Consider the following 22,990-nt stretch of genomic DNA (forward strand, 5'->3'; position numbering starts at 1 on the left):
CTGCAAAATTTGCTTCCTCGTTATATTTATGTAGCTTCTGCAAATTCTCCTGCTTGTTGAGGAGCTGTCTCTGTTGTGCACTTTTTATTCTGTGATTACAACAGAAGGGTTCTGAATTTTACACCCAGATGCATTGGTAATGGCATGAAAGCAAAACACAGCAAGACATAAACCACCAGCATTGTTTCAGTCCTGGGGACAGAGTCGCATGCAAAGAGGGAAGCTCGGCTGTCTGCTTCAGTTTTACCCTGTGTGAGATTTGCCCCTTCGTAGTCTATTTTTCTCTCTCTGGTAGCTGAGACTCTCCCATTTGCTCCCTCTGGGAGTATTTGTTTCAGCACATGTGGGGGTTGGTCTCTTCTCCCAGGCAGTCAGCAATAGGACAAGGGGGCATGGGCTTAAACTCTGCCAGGGGAAATTTAGGCTGGATATTAGAAAGAAATTCTTTACAGAGAGAGTGGTCAGGCATTGGAATGGCTGCCCAGGGAGGTGGTAGACTCGCCGTCCCTGGAGGTTTTTAAACTGAGATTGGACATGGCACTTAGTGCCATGATCTAGTGAACGGACTAGAGTTGGACCAAGGGTTGGACTCGATGATCTCTGAGGTCTTTTCCAACCCAGTCGATTCTGTGATCCTGTGATTCTGTGATTTTGTTCTTCTTTTCTATGGGAATTTGGGTGGGGAGGGGACAGGCAGCCAAAATGAGGAAACTAGCAGGTCCTGTTTAAGCTCAGAGAGTGGGATAACAAAGCTGATTGCATTCAGTCTTAATTTCTTGGCACGCAGGGCTGACAGATACCTCTATGACCACAGACATATTGCATTGGAGGAGAGTTTTGTTAAGCAGGCCTTGGTCTCACCTTTTTCCAGTTACCTGGCCCTCTGTGAGTGAAGCTTTGGACTTGCTGCCACAAGCACTGAGTGGGTCTGCAAGGGCTTGCGGGATGCAGCGTCCTGTCCGCTTTCCTCGTGTGGCCATCAGAGCCAGGCTGCTGCACTGGGGAGGTGCTTGGGGCAAATTTTAGGTGTGTGCTCTGTCTCATGAATTATCTTTGTTATGCAATTGTTATTGTAATGTTACAGAATCCCTCTCTCAGCATTTCTCAGTCACTGTATTAATGGAGAAGAAAGTCCTTTTCCCAAAATATGGCCTTCTAAAACTCAGGCTGTGTTACCATCGCAGCAGCCTTGTGGATCAGACAAAAAAATAGGAAGAAGAGAACTCAACCAATTGTGGATACGTAAATCCTTTGTTCATACAAGCAAATATAAACTAAATGAAACTTCACCATGACTTCATTAAGGACAAGTTTAGTTTGGTCCAGGACTTACCGAACGAAGTGGCTTGAGTATGTGGCTCTCCTGTCTTTTACCCCTGGAGGGCACTCCAGGCCTAGGCTCTTGGAGTTCCTGATAGTTCTATTTCCTTTCAGTTATTATTGGATTTCTGGCGCTTTCTGATCCCCTGCTCTCTCAGATGCTGTGTTTTAAAGCAAATGATGGCTTATTTGTTCAGTGTAAACTAGAATAGTCTCCTTTTATCCCTTGCAACTACAGTGTGGGTAGAGTCAGGTTCTCAGACACCGAGTTTTTGCTGTTGCTGGAGGAAAGCTGCTGGAAGGAGAGCTCCAGTTCTGCTTGGGAGGATTTTCACAGTCCTGTCACCCCCTCTGACCCTCAGGCCACCTAGGAGTCCCCTGGTGACACCTGCTTGACCCATTTTGGTCTCAGATTCATCATAATTTTTTTTTTTTTCTGTCTTGGCTTTGTTTTGGTGGCTATGCCATGAAAACAATGCATTGTCCTGTAAAGGGCAAGGGGAGAAAAACACTGTAGGGTGAAGAATGTTTAGCCTGGGAGACATCTTAGAGAAAGGAATTCCAACTCTTTACCATGCTTAACATTTTTTCTTTATAGTCATGCAAGCAAGGTCATGGCTGCAGTCTCCTGTGAGAGCAGGAGATCATACAAAAATGAGGAAAAAAGCTTAGTGGGCCAGACTGGATTGGTCTGTCTAGCTCAATATACTGTGTCTGATCAGGGCTTGTAGTAGATAGTGGGGAAAAAATTACAGGCAAAAATATAGGTATGGAAGGGTCCCTCATTATTCTGACAGCAGTTAAGGGCTGTTCTTAGCCAAGCTGGATTTGGGGCCATCCTGCTTTGTAATCACTAATGGATCTGTCCTCTGTTAATTTGTTTAATCCTCTTTTGAGTTTGTCTGTGTCTAGCCTCCATGGCATCATCTGACAACGAATCTTTCTAATTTTGTATTGTAAGTGGTAAAAGTATTTTCTCTGCTTCCAGTGCTGCCTGCTTATTTAACAAGAAAGCCCTTATTTCTTACTGCGTAACACACAAGCCATGCATGTTCTCCCTAAGATTCATAATTATTAGTCCTGTTGCTGTCTAATACATCATTTTTCAACTTATGATTTTTAAGCTTTTAGCTTGTTTCTCATGATAGTTTTGTTTTTTGGTTTTTTTCCCATGATAACATGCTGAACACACCAAAGCCATTGCCGTTCACTTGCATCTGTCAACTGAATGGCAGTCATTGTGCTGGGCTATTTTCCAAAGGCACTTTAGGCAAAAATTTACTCAGAGAAACCTTTCATGAAATTTAACCTTACTTATAGCTAAACATAATCATTAATGTTTCAAGAAGGTCAAGCACACAGAGAAGGGAGGATTTTTGCTTCCCCACATGTACATGCAAATATACAGATTGCAGGGTGAGGCCTTTCTTCAGTGCTCAATGTCAAAGCAGTGTACACATTTTCTGTTTTAATCAGTGCTAAAAGGGAGCTTTTGATGCAGAATGGCCTTTCATTTCCCTAATTTCATTGCGATAGATGGTTACTTTTTGGAAAGTTCAAAATGTCACCCTGTCTACTGGTGTTACAGCCATGGATCAGGAGTCAGGAGGTTGGGGTGGCTTTTTTGGTGGTTTTGCCTCTGACCAGTTGTCACTTCAAAGGAAGGCTGCTTCTCCTTCCTGCATCACTGGCTTTCCTGTCTGGGAAATGAAAATTATGGTGGCCTGTGTTGTACATAGCTTAATGTCCTTTCTTGAAATATATAGAGATTCCTATAAGGTATATTGAACATAAAGGGGAGACCTTCTAGCTCTCTACAACTACCTGAAAGGAGGTTGTAGCATGGAGGGTGTTGGCCTCTTCTCCCAAGTACTAAGTGTGATAGGACAAGAGGAAATGGCCTCAAGCTGTGCCAGGGAAGGCTTAGATTGGATATTAGGAAAAAATTCTTCACAGAAAGGGTCGTCAGGCATTGGAACAGGCTGCCCAGGGCAGTGGTGGAGTCACCATCATGGGAGGGGTTTAAAAGGCATTTAGATGAGGTTCTTAAAGGACATGGTTTAGTGCTAGAGTTAGGTTACAGTTGGACTCGATGATCCTCACGATCTCTTCCAACCGAAATGATTCTGTGATGCAGTAGGGCATTATTTAATACATCAAAAATTAACTGCTCTCTGTCAAAATGTAGCTGTAAACAAATGTGCTAAAGTTGGAGCATTGCCATTGTGGCCCTACATCAGATTTTATATTTTTATATTTTATTTTTATATTTTTAGGTAATATCAGTATGTTGGAGGAAAACACTATTTTCTGAAAGTAGGCTGTGGCACACAGACTGGGGAATGGGAATTATCAAGGGAACCTGAATTGCCCTTTGAGCTAGGCACAGGTGTTTAATAGGATCATATATGCAGAAACAAATAGTGCAGCCTGTGCCTTGTGGGTGAGGGGTTTCCCCTGCCAGAAGTGCTTGGAGAAAAATTTGGGGCTCTTACAGACATTGGCTGGTTTGGCTGAGCACAAGCACCCATTTCCAGTGGGCTGCCCAGCAGGCTAATGTGATCCTTGTGCGTTTCAACAGGGGCTTGCCAAGTACAAGTAGCAGGGAATAGTTGCAAAAATATTATGTCCTGTTATGTTACTGACTGGTTGAGAAAGAAGTGGAAAATCAGGTTTGGAGAAGAGCCAGTAGGTAGATTAACAGCTGGAAAAAAATCTGCCTTGTTGTAAAAGACTGTTTAGCTCATCAAAGACAAGCTTAGGTGTTAATAACCTGGCACAGAGCACAGAAATTAGATAATGTAGGTCTCCTTGGTTTCATAGACAAGTGTATAACAAGCACTATAAATGCAGGCCAGAAGACAAAATGCACATCTTTAACAGAGAGTGTAATTGACTACTGAAAGAGCTTAACAAGAGTCTGTTGCTGGCTACTTTGAAATCAGAACAGGAGGTTTTACCCAGGACAGATTTCTTCTTGTTCATAAGGAAATGGAGGAAGAAACAGGATTGTTCCTGGCTAACTGGCCAAGATGAACTATGACAGTAGTTTCTCCTGGCTCCTATGCAAGAAGAAAAAGGCTGTGCAGAGCATTACTTCAAAGTTGGTGCTTTCCAGACAGACTCAAAAATGTAAATATAAAGCTAAAATCTGTGCTGAAGGCAGAAAGCAGCAGCTGTTATTTTAAGTCATGCACAAACCTGTTCCTCAGGTTAACTTATATAGACCTTCCTAATATGTTCTCACAGATCTCTGTGTTGTTAATGCCTTTATTATGTTTGGCCCTAAAAGAACTCTATGAAGTCTTTAGCTTTTTAATCTCCCTTTTCTGATTGAAAGAGGGTCTCTATTTCTGTGAGTTTGAGCTATGTAGCTTAGTTCATCAGCAGTTAGTGCAGGATTTGGGACTAGAACTGGAGAAAAACAAACTATAGAATGGCTGTAATAGGAGGGATGGAACCTGAGGGGATTCCCACATCAACAGGGGCAAAAGTCCATTTCCTACCCCTGGCTTCTTTCAGACATCCAAGTAACTGGAATTTCAGAGCTAGGGATTAGTGAGCCGCACCAGTGCGTCTCTCCAGATGTTGTATCTCACAGTGATCAATACCAGTATCTTCAGAGAAAGAAAATGCCTTTCTTTTGGAGAGATGTTCCCTAGATAGAGGTTTGTGCTGGAGACCTGAGGTACGTATGGCCATTTTACAGTGACGTTGATCCACTCTTCTCATCCCCCTTGGGGCTGGATATGTTTAGATACGACAACTGTGGTGGTTTCTCTTAGACAGCTCTACGTACAGGTTGCAAAGGTTGCTGCCCTTTGGTGAAGTCATTTCTAGGTGCTGTCACAGCCTCTCCTCCAACAGATGCAACTGCTTGGCATATACCAACACGTCATGAGCTTCCGTTGTGTCACAGAGAAGCCAAACCCCTTCCTTATTAGATGTGCCTTTACCTGTTTGTCTGTCATTGCTTCTGCCTAAAGCCCCCTTTTCTTTCAGGATCAGTGGCTCCTTCTGAAGTTATTCTGGTGTTTTGCTTTTCTATATGTATATGGGGGAGTTTCATGGGCTTTGTGCAACATTTTCCTACTGTGGTGCCAGGCAGAAGAGCCAGGACACACGTGTCATGGCCTGCCCGCCCTCTGAGCACTGGGCTGGCTTGGTGGCCTTGCTTTGGGAAGCGGGCACGTGGCAGTGATCTTCTAGGGCCATTGCCATGGAGTCAGCTTTCCAGCTTGGCTTCCTGGTGTTCTGTCACATGCTGTTTGGCAGCCAAGTGGACAAACAGGAGCAGGGGGTGATTTGGTTAATATCAGATCAGGCTCTATGGAAAGTCCTGGATTCTGAGAACTGAAGTTTCTGGAAAGCACACAAGTAAGTAAATCATTCCCAGGAAGTGTGCGTGAGCAGCAAGGTTACCCAGGTTTTCATGTGTCTTTTGTTTTCCTTGTCCCGATTGCTAGCCTGAGAGGTTAGAGCCTCTTGCCACCCTGGCTTAAACCCCTGGAATCTTGTCTTCCCTGCCTTCCCCAGAGCATGTGGACCATGAAAAAAGGGTGCTTTTAGGGAACACGGTGTGAATTTGTGACCTCCACCCTTGCCTCTCTCATTCCTCCCCTCCTCTTGTTTTCTTTAGCCTTGTACTATTAAGCGCAGAAACATCGCTATTGTTGGACTGTAGCACGCAATTGCCTCGCCTTTGGACTTGCACACAGCTCTGTAGCCACCGTTGTGCAGCGAGAATCTCTGCTGTTTCCTCCCGAGTGTTTAGGTGCTGAAAGCTGCCTGACCCTGCTGGTTGGAGCTGTGCAGCTGTGGAGCTTGTGGTTTGGGTGCTGGCAAACACTGTTCTCGTACTTTCTTTGTGCAGCTGCAGTTCCAAGAAATACAGTGAACTAGGGACCTGGCCGCAGGGAGGGGGAGGTAATACCCAGAACCTGTCAGAACATGAGTGTGTGCGGGGGGGGGGGGGCAGTTGGAGAACCGGAGTTGTGGGTGGAAGGGTGAGGTGAAGGCTCATGGGAAGCTAGAGATGTCTACAAAATTTTGCATTTATTTTGCTCAACATAGAAAATGAGGGGAAAAATAAATCAAATAAATGACAGCATGAATTTAGGGCAAATTTGGCAGTGAAGCAAGACTTCCTGGAATCGCAAGGTGAGAGCAGGCTGTGGGTGGCTTGGCTGAGAGACAAAAGCTTGAGAACCTCAGAGTGCTGGAAATCAAGTAGCACGGGAAGCAAATATTTGTGTCCCCTGTATGTGGAACTGCCAGTAACATACGTCTTCCAGTTCTTGCAAGCTCTTCCTTTGCTAGTCAGGACCAGGGGATCTCCCTGTAGAGTTTTTAATTCACTTCTGGTAAAGACATAGATCGTCTTGATGTTCCCACTTTCTCCCCACTCTGTTTTGCGCTAAACAACAGAATTTAGGTCCCTGAAAACCCCTCACTTGATGCCTGCATCACCTCTAGCCCAGGGCACTGTAAAAACCCTTCCACATACTTTGCTTTGCACCTGGCTTGCCACCCTCACGAATCCCCAGGTTTCAGAGATGGCTGGTATCACATCCAGTTATTGCAGAATTACAAAATGTCTTATTCCAGTGCATTGTTTTGTGTTTACTTCTTGCTTTTAAAGCATGCATAATAGCAAGTTTAATTCAACATCCAATAATCTGTACTAGTATTTTTTCCTAATTTGTCAGTTAGAATATAGCTTCTGTTTTGCTTGCCAGTCAAATTTATTTAATAAAATAATTTATTTTCATAATTACTGAACTTTTTGATTGTAGTGAGATACTAATGTCTGGAAAAGGATGTAGTTTCTTTAGGTTGTCACATTATTTTTAGTATCTTTAAATTTTGAACTTTCATGATAAACATATATTATAAGAGAACTAGACTTTGCCTCAGAAGTATATGAAATAACCAAGACAATAAGACAAAGGAGGCAGAAAGTAGGATACAAAATCTAAGTAATACCAACATACCTTTTTTTAATTTACATGTGGTAAAAACTGAAGTCAGTCATATTTAAACAGGAGCTTTGGCAAGCACTCTAAAATACTTCCACTGTAGAATGTGTAAGGGAGAAGGTCTGTTAAAAACTCCAAGCTTGAAGTTACTGATGATCAACCTTAAGGAAGTTAATAAATGCTGTCAATCGTTCTACTGTGTGGAAGTTACACTGGATGTTGGTAATCAGTAACTTATGCTATTCTGTGATCAGCCCTGGAGACAGATGGTACTTCTGAGTTAATGTAGAGATTTCCTGGAAATATTTGTAAGTGACCAGAAATGGCTGGTATTTCAAAGAGTGATTTAATGGCCAAGCAGAATTTTTTGTGTGGCTCTTCTTCTGTGGTCTTGGAATCTTCAGCACCTGCTTCCCCAAACCAGCTGCGGTTACAATCTCTGGCTGTCTCCATTGCAAAAGTGTTTTCAAGCTGATTCATCTGGTGCTGTTAGCTGAAAGGCAAAAGCCATTTTCCCCACAAAAGTGGGTAACTAAGGTGGTTATTTTCCCTTTTGCTATCGAGCGCACAGTCTCCCACAGTCCTGTGGAAGCCTGTAGGAATGTTTTTCCCCATAATAGTCTAGGAGAGGAATCTTGGAGCAACAACAAGGAATATGTGATTTTGGAGGCTGTTAGCAAAATCCCCATATAAGTGTAGTGTTAATACTGATGTCGTAGCCAGGGCAGGGCATTGCAGTGTGGCTCCTCACTCCTGCTGAGCCTGGCTTAGGTATGAGTCACCAAAGTGAGCTTTGCAGTGAGACGCACCTCTGCGAGAGCCCGCTCAGAATAGTCCTTGCCAGCCTGCGGGCTGCTGCTCCATCCCTCCTGCGTTTTTGGGTACGAGCACAGTAGAGCTCGTTGCTGAGGAGCAAAACAACTGCAGAAGATGAGAGAGAAAACAGTGAAAACATTTGAAGGTGCTTGTTGCCTAAAAGTCCCTGAAGGCCTCAAAAGTCTGTGGCTGTGCAAAGGAGCCTAAAAAACGTTGAGCCAGTGGCTCCCAAAAGGCTATTGTTGGCAGAACCAGGCTACTGGGAAAGCAGCAAAGCCTAACACAGCTGAGCTGAAAATGGCAAAGGCCTGGAAAAACTGATCTGAAGAAGTAGTAATGTTACTAGGAGAAACAGGGAGCATTTGTGTGTTCAAATAAACCAAATCTTTCCTTTCGCTTGTGCGTTTGGGCTCTTTCAGCACGAGGAATCAACAGGTGAAGGGTTCTATTAAAATGGAGCAGTTTGAAGCTGCCTGGCTGTGCAAGACCAGGACAGTGTTCAAATATGCCTGTTTCTCCATCCCAGACTGTGAAGCAGTGCAAGCTTTACTTCTGTTCTTGAAGCACTGTGGGTGAGTGTTTACATGCAGGGCCACAGCACATTAACATGTTTAAAAGCAGTTTGTGTCTTGTGGGAAACCTCAGAAAATACTTTCTGACAAAACAGCCTGTATCTCAGGTGCTTTGCTGCCAGGGATGTTCCGTTGAAGCCCATCTACACTAACACTTAATTTTTTATACCTGTTTATATCCTCCCTCCCTACTTACTGTGGATGCAAATTGCCCTAGCATGAAGGATGACCACCACCAACAAATATCTTAATTAGAAACTACAGCTTTGCACAAGGCATCTATTACACTGCACCCCAGTTAGTGATATATCCAAGGAAGGGTTTATGCCTTTATGTACAAGCATACCTAGCTTGTATGAAAAAGGCCACTGCTTTACTAAAGAGAAGCTGACCTGCCTGCCAGGACATGTTGCTTTTAAATATTCCTGCATATGCCAAGAACATGCAAGATTCCTTGTAAAAGTGGAAGGTGGGTAATTTTCCTGGTAACGTCTTCCATTTTGACCTGTTGGCAAAATCAAGCCAATTATTCTTTGTAAATTGTGCTAAGCTTTCTGGATTTACAGGAGGGATGGGAGCAGACCTCTCAAGTGAAATAACCTGGCCGTTGTGGGAGCGGCTCAGGCATTAAGACCTCGTTCTGTACTGTTGTACCATGAAAGCACAAGGATTGCGGGGGGTTGTGAGCACTTGCTGAAGCTGCTGATGCACTCAAGGTGTTTATAAAGTTTCTGTCTTATAGTTTTCTCCAGTGAACAGCAAGGGAAGTTTGTGCTGCAGTCTGAGGGAGGCACTTGTGTTCTTTCTTTTGTAGTTAGTTACTCATTTTCACAAACCTTGTAACAGCCTATTTTTGAGACCTTTCCTGCTGTGGTAGATTTTATATGACATTGCAAAGGGATTTTAAAGAGAGGAGGTAGATGCATGAGAGGAGGCAGTGACAGAAGAGATGCATACAGGTCCCGGAGCATGGATGAAAATCTTTTCCATGTGACTTTATACCAACAAAATGTGGTTGAAGTCTGCACAGGGAGCTGCTCGTTTGGGTCATTTAGTAATTCATTGCCGTTGATTTTCATCTGCAGGTTGAATTGTTGGTCTAAACACCGTTAGGAGCTGTACCTCTGCCTCTAGATTACATACCGCACTGAGAAAGTGTAGCAATCTTACATTTTGAAGCTTACAAATTCGGAAAGCTGGATTTTTTGAGTAAATAGAGTGATGTTGGAGAAGATAATGTGCTCCAGCTGTTTGGTTATTGTTTTTCCCCACAATGCTAGATTATTTCAGACGAGCCACGGGAAATTGTATCCTGAGGATTTGGTTACTAATTAAAGAACCCTGTGGGGAAGATGTAGCTGAAGTGACTTCTGGCATGTCAGTTCCATTGCTGCCATCTGTGTGTTAAAAATTAGCAATGAAAATACATTTTAATTGGGCTACAGGGTCAAGAAATTAAAACTCCTGTTCTCAGACCACAAAGGTGTGAGTCAAAACAGCACCCTTAGAATTTTCTTTTTTTTTTTTTTCTTTTGTTAGGATCTTGTCTCTTTAGTTGTGGAAGAGGAATCTTGGAAATGTGAGAAGAATTCAGACCTCCGCTTCCCAGTTTCTGTCCCTCATCCTGTGATCCTGGAGATTGGCTGTGGCTCTGGAGCAATTGCTCTGAGTCTGTTGTGCAAACTGCCACAGGTGAGCTTTTTCACGTGCTTATGGTACAAGAGATATCTGTGCTACAGGACAATTGCATTTGACTAGTCTTCACTGAGACTTCGCAGACAAACTTCTTTGCTTTGGTGGGACTTCAGCAGCTAAGGTCTCCAGCAGCCAGGTTCTGTAAGTTCATGCTAGCTAGAAGAGGAATATTTAGGAAAAGCTCTCCCCAGCTGTCTGCAGGAGTACTGGAGACACAGAATGGAAGAAGCAAATGTGCCTGTTCTTTGGCTATCGCAGCTCACTATCAATCACCTGAGCTTGGTGGGTCTTGGTTTAAGCCAATATCCTGGACTGAGGACAAGAGGGACTGAGGCATGGGCACATACTCTGTTAGCTGAATTTATGGGGCAGTCATCTCTAAAAATCACCTCGCTGTGAATTGAAAGATCTTGTCATTACTTGAGATCAGTATGGCATGCATATGTCACACTGCCATACCACTTTTTGGAAGTCTTTTGTTCCCTAATAACAACCCACACCTTTTGAACAGAGTGAGAAGTGCAGGAAGTGGACTGAGATATGTGCGACCCAAGCCCTTCTTGCCCTGATTATTGTGGCATGTAACATATGCCACAATACTGAGATACTGTTGGTAAGCAGAGATACTGTTGGTAAACAGAAAGAAAAATGCATCCAAATTCTGATTGCATGTGGTTAAGGGGAAAAAAAATCCCCTTTCCTCAGAATTGCAGACCAGCTGGTTCCTTCTTGTGAATGAGAATTACTATGGCCAACCCTTCCTCTTGTAGAAGATTTGGTGTGTAAGAATTAGAGGTGGATGCCTGAGTTCCTCCTCGCAGTGACCTAATAAGGTTAATACTTGAGTTTCATGACTTCAGAGTATAATTACTCTTAACTTCCTGAGCTGTACTTCATGCTCTTTTCCTTGCTTATTAAGTTGAAGAGCTGCGTCAGCCTGTCCTTGTAACTGATAAGTCCTTTCCCAGCTGAGTCACACAAACTGCTGTGCCCAGAGAAATGAGGAGCCTTGACTGATTAGAGTTAGCCATAGCCACACTGACAGCTAAGTGGAGTTTACACTCTGTGCAATCCTTTTAGGGTTTGAGGCAGAATTTGGCACTAGGGTATTGAGGAAATAACAGCAACTTTTCACTCCTGGATTCAGCTGTGTCCTTCACCTTAAGGGTCAGCATTATGTGTGTGGGTGCTGGTGTCAGGCTGTGAAATTAATCCCCTTAGGAACAATGGCTGACACACCATCATCTCTAAATGCAAAGTAGTTTCTTCGGCATGCTTTCTCTATGTAAATACTTACTAACATCTGTGTTTAAAAAACATTAAGCAAAGCAAAAACAAGTCAAGTCTTTGCCTGTGCTTTTCCCAAGGTGGAATGGAAGGTCAAACAAATTTTTAACTGTTTAGTACTACCTATTAATGTTATGCTGGAAGATTCTCAAATACCTGACACACAGTCAAGTGTGTACAGTCAATACATGCAGTGAATGGGGTGTAAGGCCTGCAGTGGAGTAACTGGGCAAAAGATGTCTGCATAACAGATGGAAAATGCCAGAACCTCTGTCCAAGTAGTTCTGTGGATGCTGGGAGTGATTCTATCTCCATTAGAGAGGAGAAGCTTAGGACATTATCTTCCTTTAACCTTTGTCTATCCCAGACTAGCCAGAGCATGAAGTCTCACACTACCAGGAGCTATGAACATATCAGGTGATGTGAGTCAGTGTGATTCCATTGTTGTCAGCTGAGTCGGTTCGGTCAGAAGCCTGTCTATTTTGGTAGGCTGCTGGCAGTGTTGCAGAATGCCTTCTGTCACGTTATTGGCTTTGCTAGAAGTGACTCATGATCCCATCAGTGCCCTGAGATGCATTCTTCATGAACTATTTCTTTCAGGAGCCGAGAGTGAATAGTGAATTGCCAGTTCTCATCTTGCATGTCACTTTTGGCAGCGCATGTCTGCTCAGGAGCCTTGATGTTGTAATACTTGTTTGTTGATGTTTTTTTTCTGTCTCAGAGCCAGGTGATAGCTATGGATAAAGAGAAGACTGCTGTGGATCTCACCAGGGAGAATGCACATAGGTACAAGCCCACGTATTACCCATTCTTTGTAAATTGTTGTCTGAGAAAGACTGAGAGTCCTCAATATTTGGACATGTGGTTCATGTTTATTGCCACTGGAAACCAAGGATTGTTTTCCTAGGTTCAGCTCCTGAAATGTGTAAGAATTCAGAAAAAAATGCTTATATTTACCAGATTATTTTTTTCCTTTGACTTGTGAGTGCAGAGGACAGCTTTGCAAACACAGCAGCCTAAATAAAACAATAGTACCTAAATGCTCTCTGTCTTTCAAGAGTTTTCAAAGTGTTTCTTGGTAACTACTCCTACCTGTCTCTGCAAACTTTGGAAACTCAAGGTAGCAGGTAACAAGAATGTTTATGTCACTTAGAAGGTTAAGAACAAGTACAGCCTGAATCTTTTCTCTCTGGCTCCCTATGTCCTTATAGCTGTGCTTGTTTCTGTCATTGCTCCTCTAGATATAACCTTGCACACTTGAATAGCACCTTCACTCTGTGCTAGTGTGGAGTCCCTCAGCATCCTCCTTGCAGCCTTGACTTTGGTGAGAATGGTGCTGCTGCGTTCCGTGCTGTTTGCACAACACCTGCACTGTGGCTGGATGTTCAGAGCTGCTGAATCATAGAATAGTTTGCGCTGGAAAGGACCTTTAAAGATCATCTAGTCCAACTCCCTTGCAATTACTCAAGCTTGTAGTGCCTGCAGTCAGAACATGGCTGTACTGGGTTGACTTGGTCCTTCCTAGTGGCTCTGCTTCCTCAGTTAGTTATTCTCAATCCAGGTTATTCTGGTTTGTCACTAACATAGTGAGCACCAGAGCTAGAATCTCTGTATGCTTTTGAGTTCAGGATATTGGTCTCTGTAGACATTATAAGACGTGTAGAGCTCTAGAATGTATTCATATCCTCAGAAATCGCTGGGCCCTAGGCATTTATCAGAGCAGTTACAGAAAGGATTCCTATTGCTACCTCTTATTGAGTCTAGTACAGCAGTGAGCTGTAAGTGGTGCTCATTAATTGACTTTTCTGTCCACAGGGCCCACATACCCTTTTTTTCCCAAGGTGCGGCCAGCGTTGGGTTTAGAGACAGGCTACTTCTGTTGCTGGATGCGCTGAGCTGCATCTCTTCACTTGCATCCCAGTCCCAGCTCTTGTGTGAGTCTGAAGTGATGTGTAGGAACAAGCCATTTCCAAACCTGTCACCTCACTAATACCCTTTGCCTCCTAGTCCAGTTATAGGGAGTGAAGAGCAGAGATTTCTGTCTGATGTTTGAGTGTCAAACCAAGCTCTGTTGTGATTTTTCATAGATCTAATAAAGGATGGCTGGATCTTTGCCTCCTTGGTAGATTATTGCTCTAGCATCTGGGAGAAATCGTCTTGCTTATTAACATTACTTGCTGGCTTGAAGTGGCTGAGCAAGTATAAATGCTGTGCCAGAGAACCTCATATTTCTCCATGGATATTTTCATTGTGTCCTTGTGATCTTGTCCATGGCATGGTGCCCTGCAGTTCTTGCGAGAGAAGCCAGTAGGATAAGCTGTGTTACTGCCTGCCTGAAGCCAGCTTGGTTCCTGCCTTCTTTTCAGAGCTCCTTTATCACGGCTGTGTTCTCCAGGTGCTTAGGTGAGTCTTGCTCTCACTAAATCCATCCCCGTGCCAGATGGGCACATTGCAGAGTGCTGCAGGAATCCTTACCTTTCTCGATGCCTGTGTGTGCTGACAGGGCAGTACCGTAGGCCCTCAGCAAAGGCAAGCAGGACTTGGGTATAAGAACTTTGGCACAGTGTGCTCTGTGGACCCTCTCAGGTAGTCCTGAGGTGTTTGTTACGCTGAGGAGCTGGAGGAAAACTCTGCTGCTGTGGTGGGTCTCTCATGGGAGGAGAGAACATGCTGGGAAGAGCTGGCAATTTTGTTTTCCCCAGACATTGACTGCACTGAGGACAGGAGTTTGGGGACAGCACAGACGCTGCCACAACGTGCTGTTGGTGGTCTGGGAATGGCATCTCCTGTGGGAGCCTTGGAGTCTGTCTTCACCAGCAGATCTTGACCAGCCTTGTCTTTCTGACTTCGCAAAGTGCTTCTTATGACATTGATTAGATGTCTTCACAAGCACATTGCAAGCCTGGTGAGAAGGGAGGTATTTTGATGGGTGACTGTGTATCTGAGGAATTAGAGGCTCTGTTCCTTCCTTCCTTTCTCATGCTGTCTGTTTCTGTGACCTCTCCTTGTAATATCAGGCTGCCACCAAGCACAAAGGCTACTTTCAGACTGGCTTCTCTTCCTGTTCCAGGAGCATCAAGGGAGCTTGGCTCAGGATTCCTAAGATTTAAGGGGATCACTGTCTCAACTATTTGCCCTTGGCATGGAGCATGTGCTATAGCAAGCTGGGAACAAGGGATAGATCATGCTGGGCTGTGACAGCCTGGAGCGCCATATGCACCATGCAGGGGCAGTCTGGCAGTCTCAGGGCTGTTCTACCTTGGATTAGTGCAGTGAGTCAGATGAGAATCTGGGCCAAGATTTCTCTCTGAGAAATACCGACATGTTTATAGACCTGTTTCTTATAATTGGAAATGAGCACGCTTCCTTGCTCTCTTGCCGCAGTTAACGGAGAGGTGTTTGTGTCTTCTGGTACCTTCAGGGTTTCTGCTGGTGTGAGCACCCCAGGGATGTCTGGCTGATGATAAATGGCGCTGACCATAGCATGTGTTTCCCAATTAATGTGCGCAGAGATGTCAGGGGCAAGAAACAGTTAGAAACTGGCATCTGAGAGACCCTACTGTGTATTTTAAAAATGTTATAGTATGCAGTCTGTGCATGGCTGTCCCTGGAAGAGTCCTTTTCCCTAGCTCCGTGTGTGGCACAGGGGATCTGCTGCACTGCGTGTGCCTGCCTCCCAGTAGCATGCGGTAACATCCCGTTACCTTAACACTGGCGTGTGAGGTGAGATCCAAAGATGCCCAGAAAATACACTTGGATGCCAGAACGCTGTTAAGATCTAGATTACTAAAGAGGCTGGAGAAGGAATGTAGCAAATGAGCATGTTGTCTCCACTTAAAATAGCAGGTTTATGTTTGAAGCGGGTGATTTTGTTGTGTGTGTTTGGTTTGTTTTTTTTTTCCCCGGGAACGTGAGCTCACCTGGAGGAGGCTTTGGAGACATAGTTAATATGCAGCGAGGTGGAGGAATACTGCGGTATGTATGGCAAGGGTTATAGGTTTGTGTGGACAGGAGCTGCGCCCTGGAATCACTGTGGGTGCCTGGTGCGCTCTTTGCTTTGTATGTTGTTCATGGGGCAAAGAGCAGGTCCTCAACGTCCCTTGTGGCTTGACAGGAATCTGGTTGCTGTTGTTGGGGTACAATATATGTGTATCAGATAAGAGGTGTGATATTTAATCATCTGTTTATAGAATCTGTTGCTCATTAATCTACACAAACGTGCCTCCTAATTTTTCTTCTCTCTGTTTTCTCTACAGGCTGCAACTCCAAGACAGGATCCACATCCTCCACCATGATGTTTCACACAGTAACTCTTTTCACTGTTATAATCCCCTTTGTCTTTCTCCCTTTTCACTTTGCTGGGGGACGTGAGCAGGAGAGACAACCAAGGGATCCCTTTGGGATGCAGGGGTCAGAGGGTGTTGAAGTCAATAGAGAAAATGGTCAGTAAGAAGTGAGCCAGTGAAGCTTTACCCGTCAGAGATTTCCAGGCCAGATGATCAGCTGAGAGAAGTCCCTGACTGCATCAGATGTTGAATTGTTGTTGATTTTTAGGTGTCTAAAAGTTGTATGTGAGCCGGTAGTCCAGGTGCTTTCTGATGTTGCTGGGGAGAGGCAAATACATAGACAGGGTAATTCATTACATGCTGACTTGGATGCTTTAGATAAACATGTATGTGCCTGTCTCTCCATTGATGTTAAAAGGAGGCCAGATATTTAGCTTAGATTAAATGCCCAGCCTTATTCACCTGAAATTAGGTGAGCTGAACCAGGGAAGGATACCTGTTATCATCCCTAGACCCAGCTGAAACCAGTTTCGTATGGCTCAACTGTTTTTTAGCCAGGAACTCCAGCATGGTAGATTCATTATTGCATCTTTCTGATCCTGTGTTGTTTTTGACACTGTACTTTCGGGGTATGCCTGCACAGTCTTCCCTCTGCAAATCCAAGTTTGTGCTGTCCATAGTCCAAAGAGCAGTAAGCCAGCCAGCTCCAGTCCAAGAGCAATGTAACTGTGTTGCATTGCACCTGCATGGGCAAGCCCTATGCCAAGAGGGTGGCCCAAGGGTGGTGCCACACTCACATAGTGACATGATGGCTGATGCAGGACCTGGTACATGTCAGTCCAGACAGTAGCATAAACGTAGCAAGCTGAACCTTGTCTGCAGAAGATCAAACCATTAGATGGTTGATACTGCTGAGAGGGCCTGGCCCATTTGCTCATTAGAGATCCTTCTGCAGCTCTGATAAGAGGGAGGACGTGCATCCTGCCAGCTAGTCTAAGCTTCTGCTTAGGTCTTTGTGTGCTCTTTCAAGTTCTGGTTCTTGCTTTAGATCCAGATGGGCGCAGAGTTCCAGAACATCAAGGTCCTGTGCTTTGGAATATGTTCTGCAAAGTGGGGCTGTTGATACGAAAAAATGATACTTTGCCTATGCTTAGCTTTGTATCACTCTTGCATTCCAAAGGTGGGAGACTGAGCAGGCCAGGCTATCCCAAAAAGAAATGGGATAAAATTTTGTTAGAAAAAGGCAGAGCCAAACACACATGGGCATGTGTCTGGAGAGACGGTTTCCTGTATAGGATTTTAGTACTGAGCTTATATGGAAGATTGCTATGGTTGAGAGCTGGTTGTGTTTTGTTTTCTTTTCTAGGTTCTGCCAAGCAGCTGCTACTCTGGGGCCCCTTAGACTTCATAGTCAGTAACCCTCCGTATGTCTTCCATGAAGACATGGCTTCCTTGGATGCAGAAATCCTCTGGTAATCAGACAATCAGATTTTTCATCTCCTGTTTCCTGAAGCAAAGTTTTCTGTCTGCTTCCTTATGTGACACACCATTGCACACAAACGATGCAAATACAGCATACATGTACATAGCGTAGGCATGTTTATGTGGTCTATAATAACATAGTGTTACTTTGATACTGCTTACAGGTCTCAAATATCAAAGTATTTAAATATTTATAAAAATGGAAAAAAACACACACTTTGAAATTAACAAGTTTCTAATCCAAAACTCTTTCAGAACATTTTTCCTGTTAGACTTCTTTTATATACATATATAAGTGGTGTGAGTTTATGGAAGAAAGTACAAGTAATCTGAGCAGCTTTTTGTGATGGAAAATAAACTTGGGTGGAAATTTTACAATCATTCTCATCCCAGCACTTGTATTAAGCAAACAAACCCACACAAACATGAATAATCTCTTTTGGTATGTGGAACTACTTTGTACTGGTTCCTCCTCAGAATTGATTGTCATGTGTGTCAGGACAAAGTCCTGCACCTACCTCTGTGCAAGGCATGCGCCAGAGCAGATTCTGGAAGCTGAGCCTTCTCCATCCTAATTCTCTCTGCTGGATTTAGAAGGCAGTGCGGCCTGGTTGAAGTAAAGCAAGTGGTCCCTTGCTGTACATCCAACTCCCTCTCTGTCTAGTTCGCACAAAGGGAGCAGATCCCCGTGTTGGAACTCTGTGACCCTGGCTGTGGTTGGCTTATAAATTTCAGGAAGAATTCAGGGGATGTTTTCTGTTTGTGCTCAACATGGAGTTTCTCAGCCTAGTGGTAGCTGCCTTGTTACTGTCCATATTTGACATTAAAGCTCTGAGTCCTGCCACCTGCTACAAGAGTGCTGGAGTTTGGGTGGGTTGGGTGCATCTGTCTCCATGAGTATGGGGCATTGCATCCTCAAAGGCATGGGTCAGGTCATATGAATTGCAGTTAATGTCTTATTCCCGCACTCCAGGTATGAGAACCTCGATGCACTGGATGGGGGAGATGATGGGATGAGAGTCATCAAAACAATTCTGGCTTTGGCTCCTTCTCTTCTGAAGGATTCTGGGTAGGCACTGTTATCTGTTTGAATCTCATGTCTTTTCTCCATTCACTTCTATAACATGTTTTATTTTTATGCAGGAACGTACTATGGGAAAATGGTTGCAAAAATGTCCCCCCAACACATCTAAAAATAGCAGTTTAAAAAATGTCATGTGTATAAGCAAAATTAGCTTGAAATTGGTTAATAAAGGGATATGAGCCTTCCTTGACCAGTGGTGGTGTTTCATAGTCATTAGTGGAGAATCTTTAAAGGTTGAAGTAACAAAAGAACATGAAAGAGAACAGCAGAGAAAGAGAAAAAGAAAAAAAAAAAAAAGGAAGCTTTTAAAGCAGAATAACTGAAGGAGAAGCAATATATTGTTCTGTGAGAGTGGATATAGATCTCTACTTCTCTCCCACCCTTTAATTAGGGGAAACTTGTTTATTGTGCCAGGATACAATGCAGAATATCCCAAGAGGAAGATGATCAGCCAGGGGTAGTTTCTAAATGTTAAATTTCTCCATGGTTAATACTCAAGATTGATTGTTCCTGTCCTCTGTCATGTGGGATCCATTTTGTGCTTAAAGATCGACATGATTATACCCAAGAGTCTCTTGTGCCAGGGCATTCACATATCCTGTTGAAAATTCCTGGCATTTTACCAGCATAAGAAAGGTCATTGAAAATCTGCTTTTTTGAAATGAGGAACAGGAATGTTCCTCATGCTTCACGTGACCACAAGAGCAGAAGATGCTCTTCAGAACTTCCCAACAACAGAGATTGGTCCCATGGGTTGGTTGTTAGGGTTATTTTTTTTCCTTCCCTTTTTGTTTCTTTTATAAGGTGGAGCCCCCCTTGAGGAGTGGAAGTTTTTTAAGGTCAGGAATGAGATCCACACCCTTGTAGTTAGTTTGGTGAATTTATTCAGTGTGGGATGTTTTAGGAATTCTCAGGAGAGCATATGGTTGGGGCTTGGCCTCTGTTCTTTGCTTGTTAAACTTGTATCGTGCTGCGTTGTCACAGGCTGTAACCAGTCGCATCATCTCCATGTGCCTGTAAGCTGGGCTGGTTCTGCCTTGTTGCAGCAGTGGAGGCTCAGAAATGGGCCGGTGTCACACAGCCTGGCTGCAGCAGATGGAAATAGCCCTGCAGTGTCCAGGCCTAGTCCTGCTCCCCTGAGGTTGTCTGATTAGTTTCCTTACCTCTGCACTCTGCTTTCTGCACTCCTCTGTGTAGGTCTGAATGCTGGTGGTGTTTTCATAACTGATTTATGGAGGTATTTACTATGGGAAAATGTGTGTACTAACTTGTACTTTATGACTGTCACTACTGGGACTTAATGTCACCCTGCTTATGCAAAGAGGAATTTCACGCTGTCAGTCCATTTCATGCATTTGTATCATAAAACTGCATTCTGGCATTACATCTTTGGTGGCCTCAGAAAGACAGAGCTGGTGATATCTCTGCGTGGGGTTCAAAAGTGATCCTTAGATCTTGATACAGGGTTTAACTGCTCACACAGAGGAGTACCAATATCCCCCAATATCAACTCTTTCTTCCTCTGAAGGAGACAGTTGGGATCTGCATGAACAGCAATGATCTGGTTTAGGATTGTTGGATTGCAGCGTGTTTGCTCATCTTCTCATTTCCTGCACTAATAGGAGTCACCCAGAAAGAAAGACCTTAATTATTATAAGCTTAGCAACCTAAACGTGTGTACATCTCCCCACTTCTTACTCCTAAACATGTCCTTTCAGGAGTGTGTTTCTGGAAGTTGATCACAGACACCCAGATATGGTGGAAAACTGGCTACAGGCACACCCCGACTTACTACTTGTGCTTCGTGCCATTCACAAGGACTTCTGTGGCAAGTAAGTCTTTTTTTACCTTCAGAGTTTTGCTTCAGATGTATGTCTGTGTCCTTAGTAGATTATGTCCCTGCACTCTAGTGTGTTGAATGAACTCAGCCAGAAAAAGTCCACAACTGAAGCCAATCTTTAACAAAATAGGGGCTTCCTTCAAGTATCTCAACCTTCATATATCCTGAAATAGCCTGACAAGTGTTTCCAAGTTGGAAATTCTTATGCAGATGAGCATTTCTGGTGGGGTGACTAGCTCTGGTGAGATTATCGCCACTGGAAAATTGCTGCTTTTATACAATAGGATGGAGGTAGAGGCATGTTCTCCCTAGCAAGACTTTAAAGCTCTGGTCATTCTTTTTCCCACAGGCCTAGGTTTCTGCACATCCAAAAACAAAGCAGATGACAACAGTACCAGAAATATCTCTTCTTGCAGTATGCTTTTTGCTGGTGAGCCCTGCCGAACAGCTTGTTGAACACTCAGCGTGGCAGAAGAAATCTTTACTTCAATCCCTAGTGCATTGGACTCTCCATGCAGTGGTAGAGCCTCCAGTTCCTGATACAGACTTAATCCAGAGAGACAGAAGTTTGGCAGAGCATGTTGAAGTGTTTCAGCTTCTTCAGAGAACTACATACAAGTTTTTAGCTTGTTCTGCTAAAGTGACTTATTGGATCTCAGGACCCAATATGGAAGAGTTCACAGCTCCAGATACCTCATTGCCGTGATGGCAAATTTCAAAGAAGTACATTTTTTACCTTGAGACGAATTTATAGAGAATGTGACCAGATTGGGTGATAAATACAAACTCTGTCTTATATTGACACATGGATTTGCAGGTACAATGGGACGTAACTAACCTGCACATTTCAAATTCAGTTCTGCTCCAGGATCCTGATGCTCCAGAATAGATCTCCAACAGCAACACCGCCTTTGTTTCCCAGTCCTGCTGAGTGAGATGTCATTGAAGGATCAGTGCATGTGTTGCATCATATGAATCTACAGTACCCGATACTTCGTGGGTGCTGCCAGAAGCAATCAAAACACTGTAATAAAGATAGTGCTTCAGATCAGTGTCCTTACAAGAATTGTTGTGCAGTTAACTTCTCAAACATGCTAGCAGGCCTGAATAAACATCTGGCATCCTCACATTGCTTCTGATAGTACTAGAAATGCCTGACTTCCATGTAAGGCATTTAAATGCAAGACTTTACAAAGAGGGCAGAATTGCTACTCCAGTTTTGCAGATGGAGAAGTTGAAAAGCAGGAGCTGAAATGACTTGAACAAGATTTGACAGCAGACTAAGTTTGGAATAGGACCCAGACTCTTAACAGCTGTGGGAGTAGGGGAGGTCTTTCTTTGGGAGAGATGACTCAGAGTAGGGCTGCTTCTGCGAGAAGTCCCCGATATGGACAGTCACCATCATGATATTATAAATAATGGAAGGATTAAATTCATGCTGCTTCTTGTTGTTGCTGTTGTTTCCAGTGTTGCAAGTTCCCTTCCTGACCATAGCGAAGGAAGGAAGGAAGGAAGGAAGGAAGGAAGGAAGGAAGGAAGGAAGGAAGGAAGGAAGGAAGGAAGGAAGGAAGGATCGATCTGGTGTACAAGTCTGAATGGAAGCACTTGCTGGGTTGGAGGAGGTGAGCACTCAGGAAGGGGTGGAGGTGTCCGGGCAGTGACTCTCTGTTCAGGCTGAACTGGGAGCACACAGCCAGAACATGAGGTAGAAGCTGCATCAGCAAACTGCATCTGTTTGGAAGGCTGCAGCAGATTCTGAGGGCTTTACATGAGCACTGATACATCTAGTCCCTTTCTCCTCTACCTCTCCTGCACTCACACTCCTCACTCTTTAACTCCTGAACATTTGCCCTGCTTTTCCACAGATACCTGAGCTGCTTTGGTGTACCAGTGCTCAGATCTCTAGATGGATCCTCTCTTCACCTTCTGGGCAGTTACAGCTCTGCTCACAGACTGGCTTTTTACCCTGTTGTACCACGCAGCCCTCCGTAGTTTGCCATGTCCTATACACCCTTTACTTGAAGTTGTGAGCCTCCCCTGGGCTTCAGTACCTGCCCTGGGTAAACACAGTAGAGGAAACCTAGGGAAGAAGAGAATTTTAAAAGTTTGGTTGAAGTGCACTTGATCCCAGGTCTGGAAATAAAGTTCCAGCAGAGCTGATCTCTGGCAGTTTTGCCTGTTAGGGCCCTGAGTACAAATTGTAGTCAAATAGGTGATGTTTTGTTTGTGTGTTGTTTTTTCTTTTTAAATAATAGTTTAGAGTCTCTTTTAAAGTTCAGTTTGTCAGACTTATTTGTTTAAATTTAATTTTTAAACAGATTTCATAGATTTTCTCTGGGTGTTGGCAGTGTTTATGAAACAGAGCAACACGCACAGCTTGGTTCTGCAAGATACTTTAAAAGCTGTGTAGTTTGCTGTCTTATGAGGGTGTTAAATAACATCACATGGCATTCTTCAATGGGTAGGCTGGTTCCCTGCAGCAGGCTGGGGTGAGCTGTCCCTCGGAGAGCACTGGTGGCTGGGCTGCAGAAAGCAGTGTGCCTTTTCTCAGAAGCATCAACCAATCAATCACTGTCAGATAGATTTCTCTGTTAGACAAGCTTTTGGTCTAATCCAGTAGGACAAGTGTT

At 43.9% G+C, this 22,990-nt stretch overlaps 1 protein-coding gene across 7 annotated transcripts in view; it reads left to right on the plus strand.

Annotated features, from left to right (window-relative positions):
• The window catches only part of HEMK1 (HemK methyltransferase 1, mitochondrial release factors N(5)-glutamine), a 34,104-nt gene extending 13,014 nt beyond the window's left edge, over positions 1-21,090 (plus strand). For all 7 annotated transcript variants that reach the window (XM_082060122.1, XM_082060120.1, XM_082060121.1 and 4 more), the window contains 7 exons: positions 10,226-10,378; positions 12,390-12,454; positions 15,925-15,974; positions 17,321-17,426; positions 18,410-18,505; positions 20,239-20,352; positions 20,710-21,090. In XM_082060122.1, the coding sequence (XP_081916248.1) occupies positions 10,226-10,378; positions 12,390-12,454; positions 15,925-15,974; positions 17,321-17,426; positions 18,410-18,505; positions 20,239-20,352; positions 20,710-20,746 (621 nt within the window). In that variant the 3' untranslated portion in view covers positions 20,747-21,090. The remainder of the gene's footprint in view (positions 1-10,225; positions 10,379-12,389; positions 12,455-15,924; positions 15,975-17,320; positions 17,427-18,409; positions 18,506-20,238; positions 20,353-20,709) is intronic.
• Positions 21,091-22,990: the final 1,900 nt, after the last annotated feature.

This window comes from Streptopelia decaocto, assembly GCF_964273445.1.
Source record: "Streptopelia decaocto genome assembly, chromosome: 8".
Taxonomy (NCBI): domain Eukaryota; kingdom Metazoa; phylum Chordata; class Aves; order Columbiformes; family Columbidae; genus Streptopelia; species Streptopelia decaocto.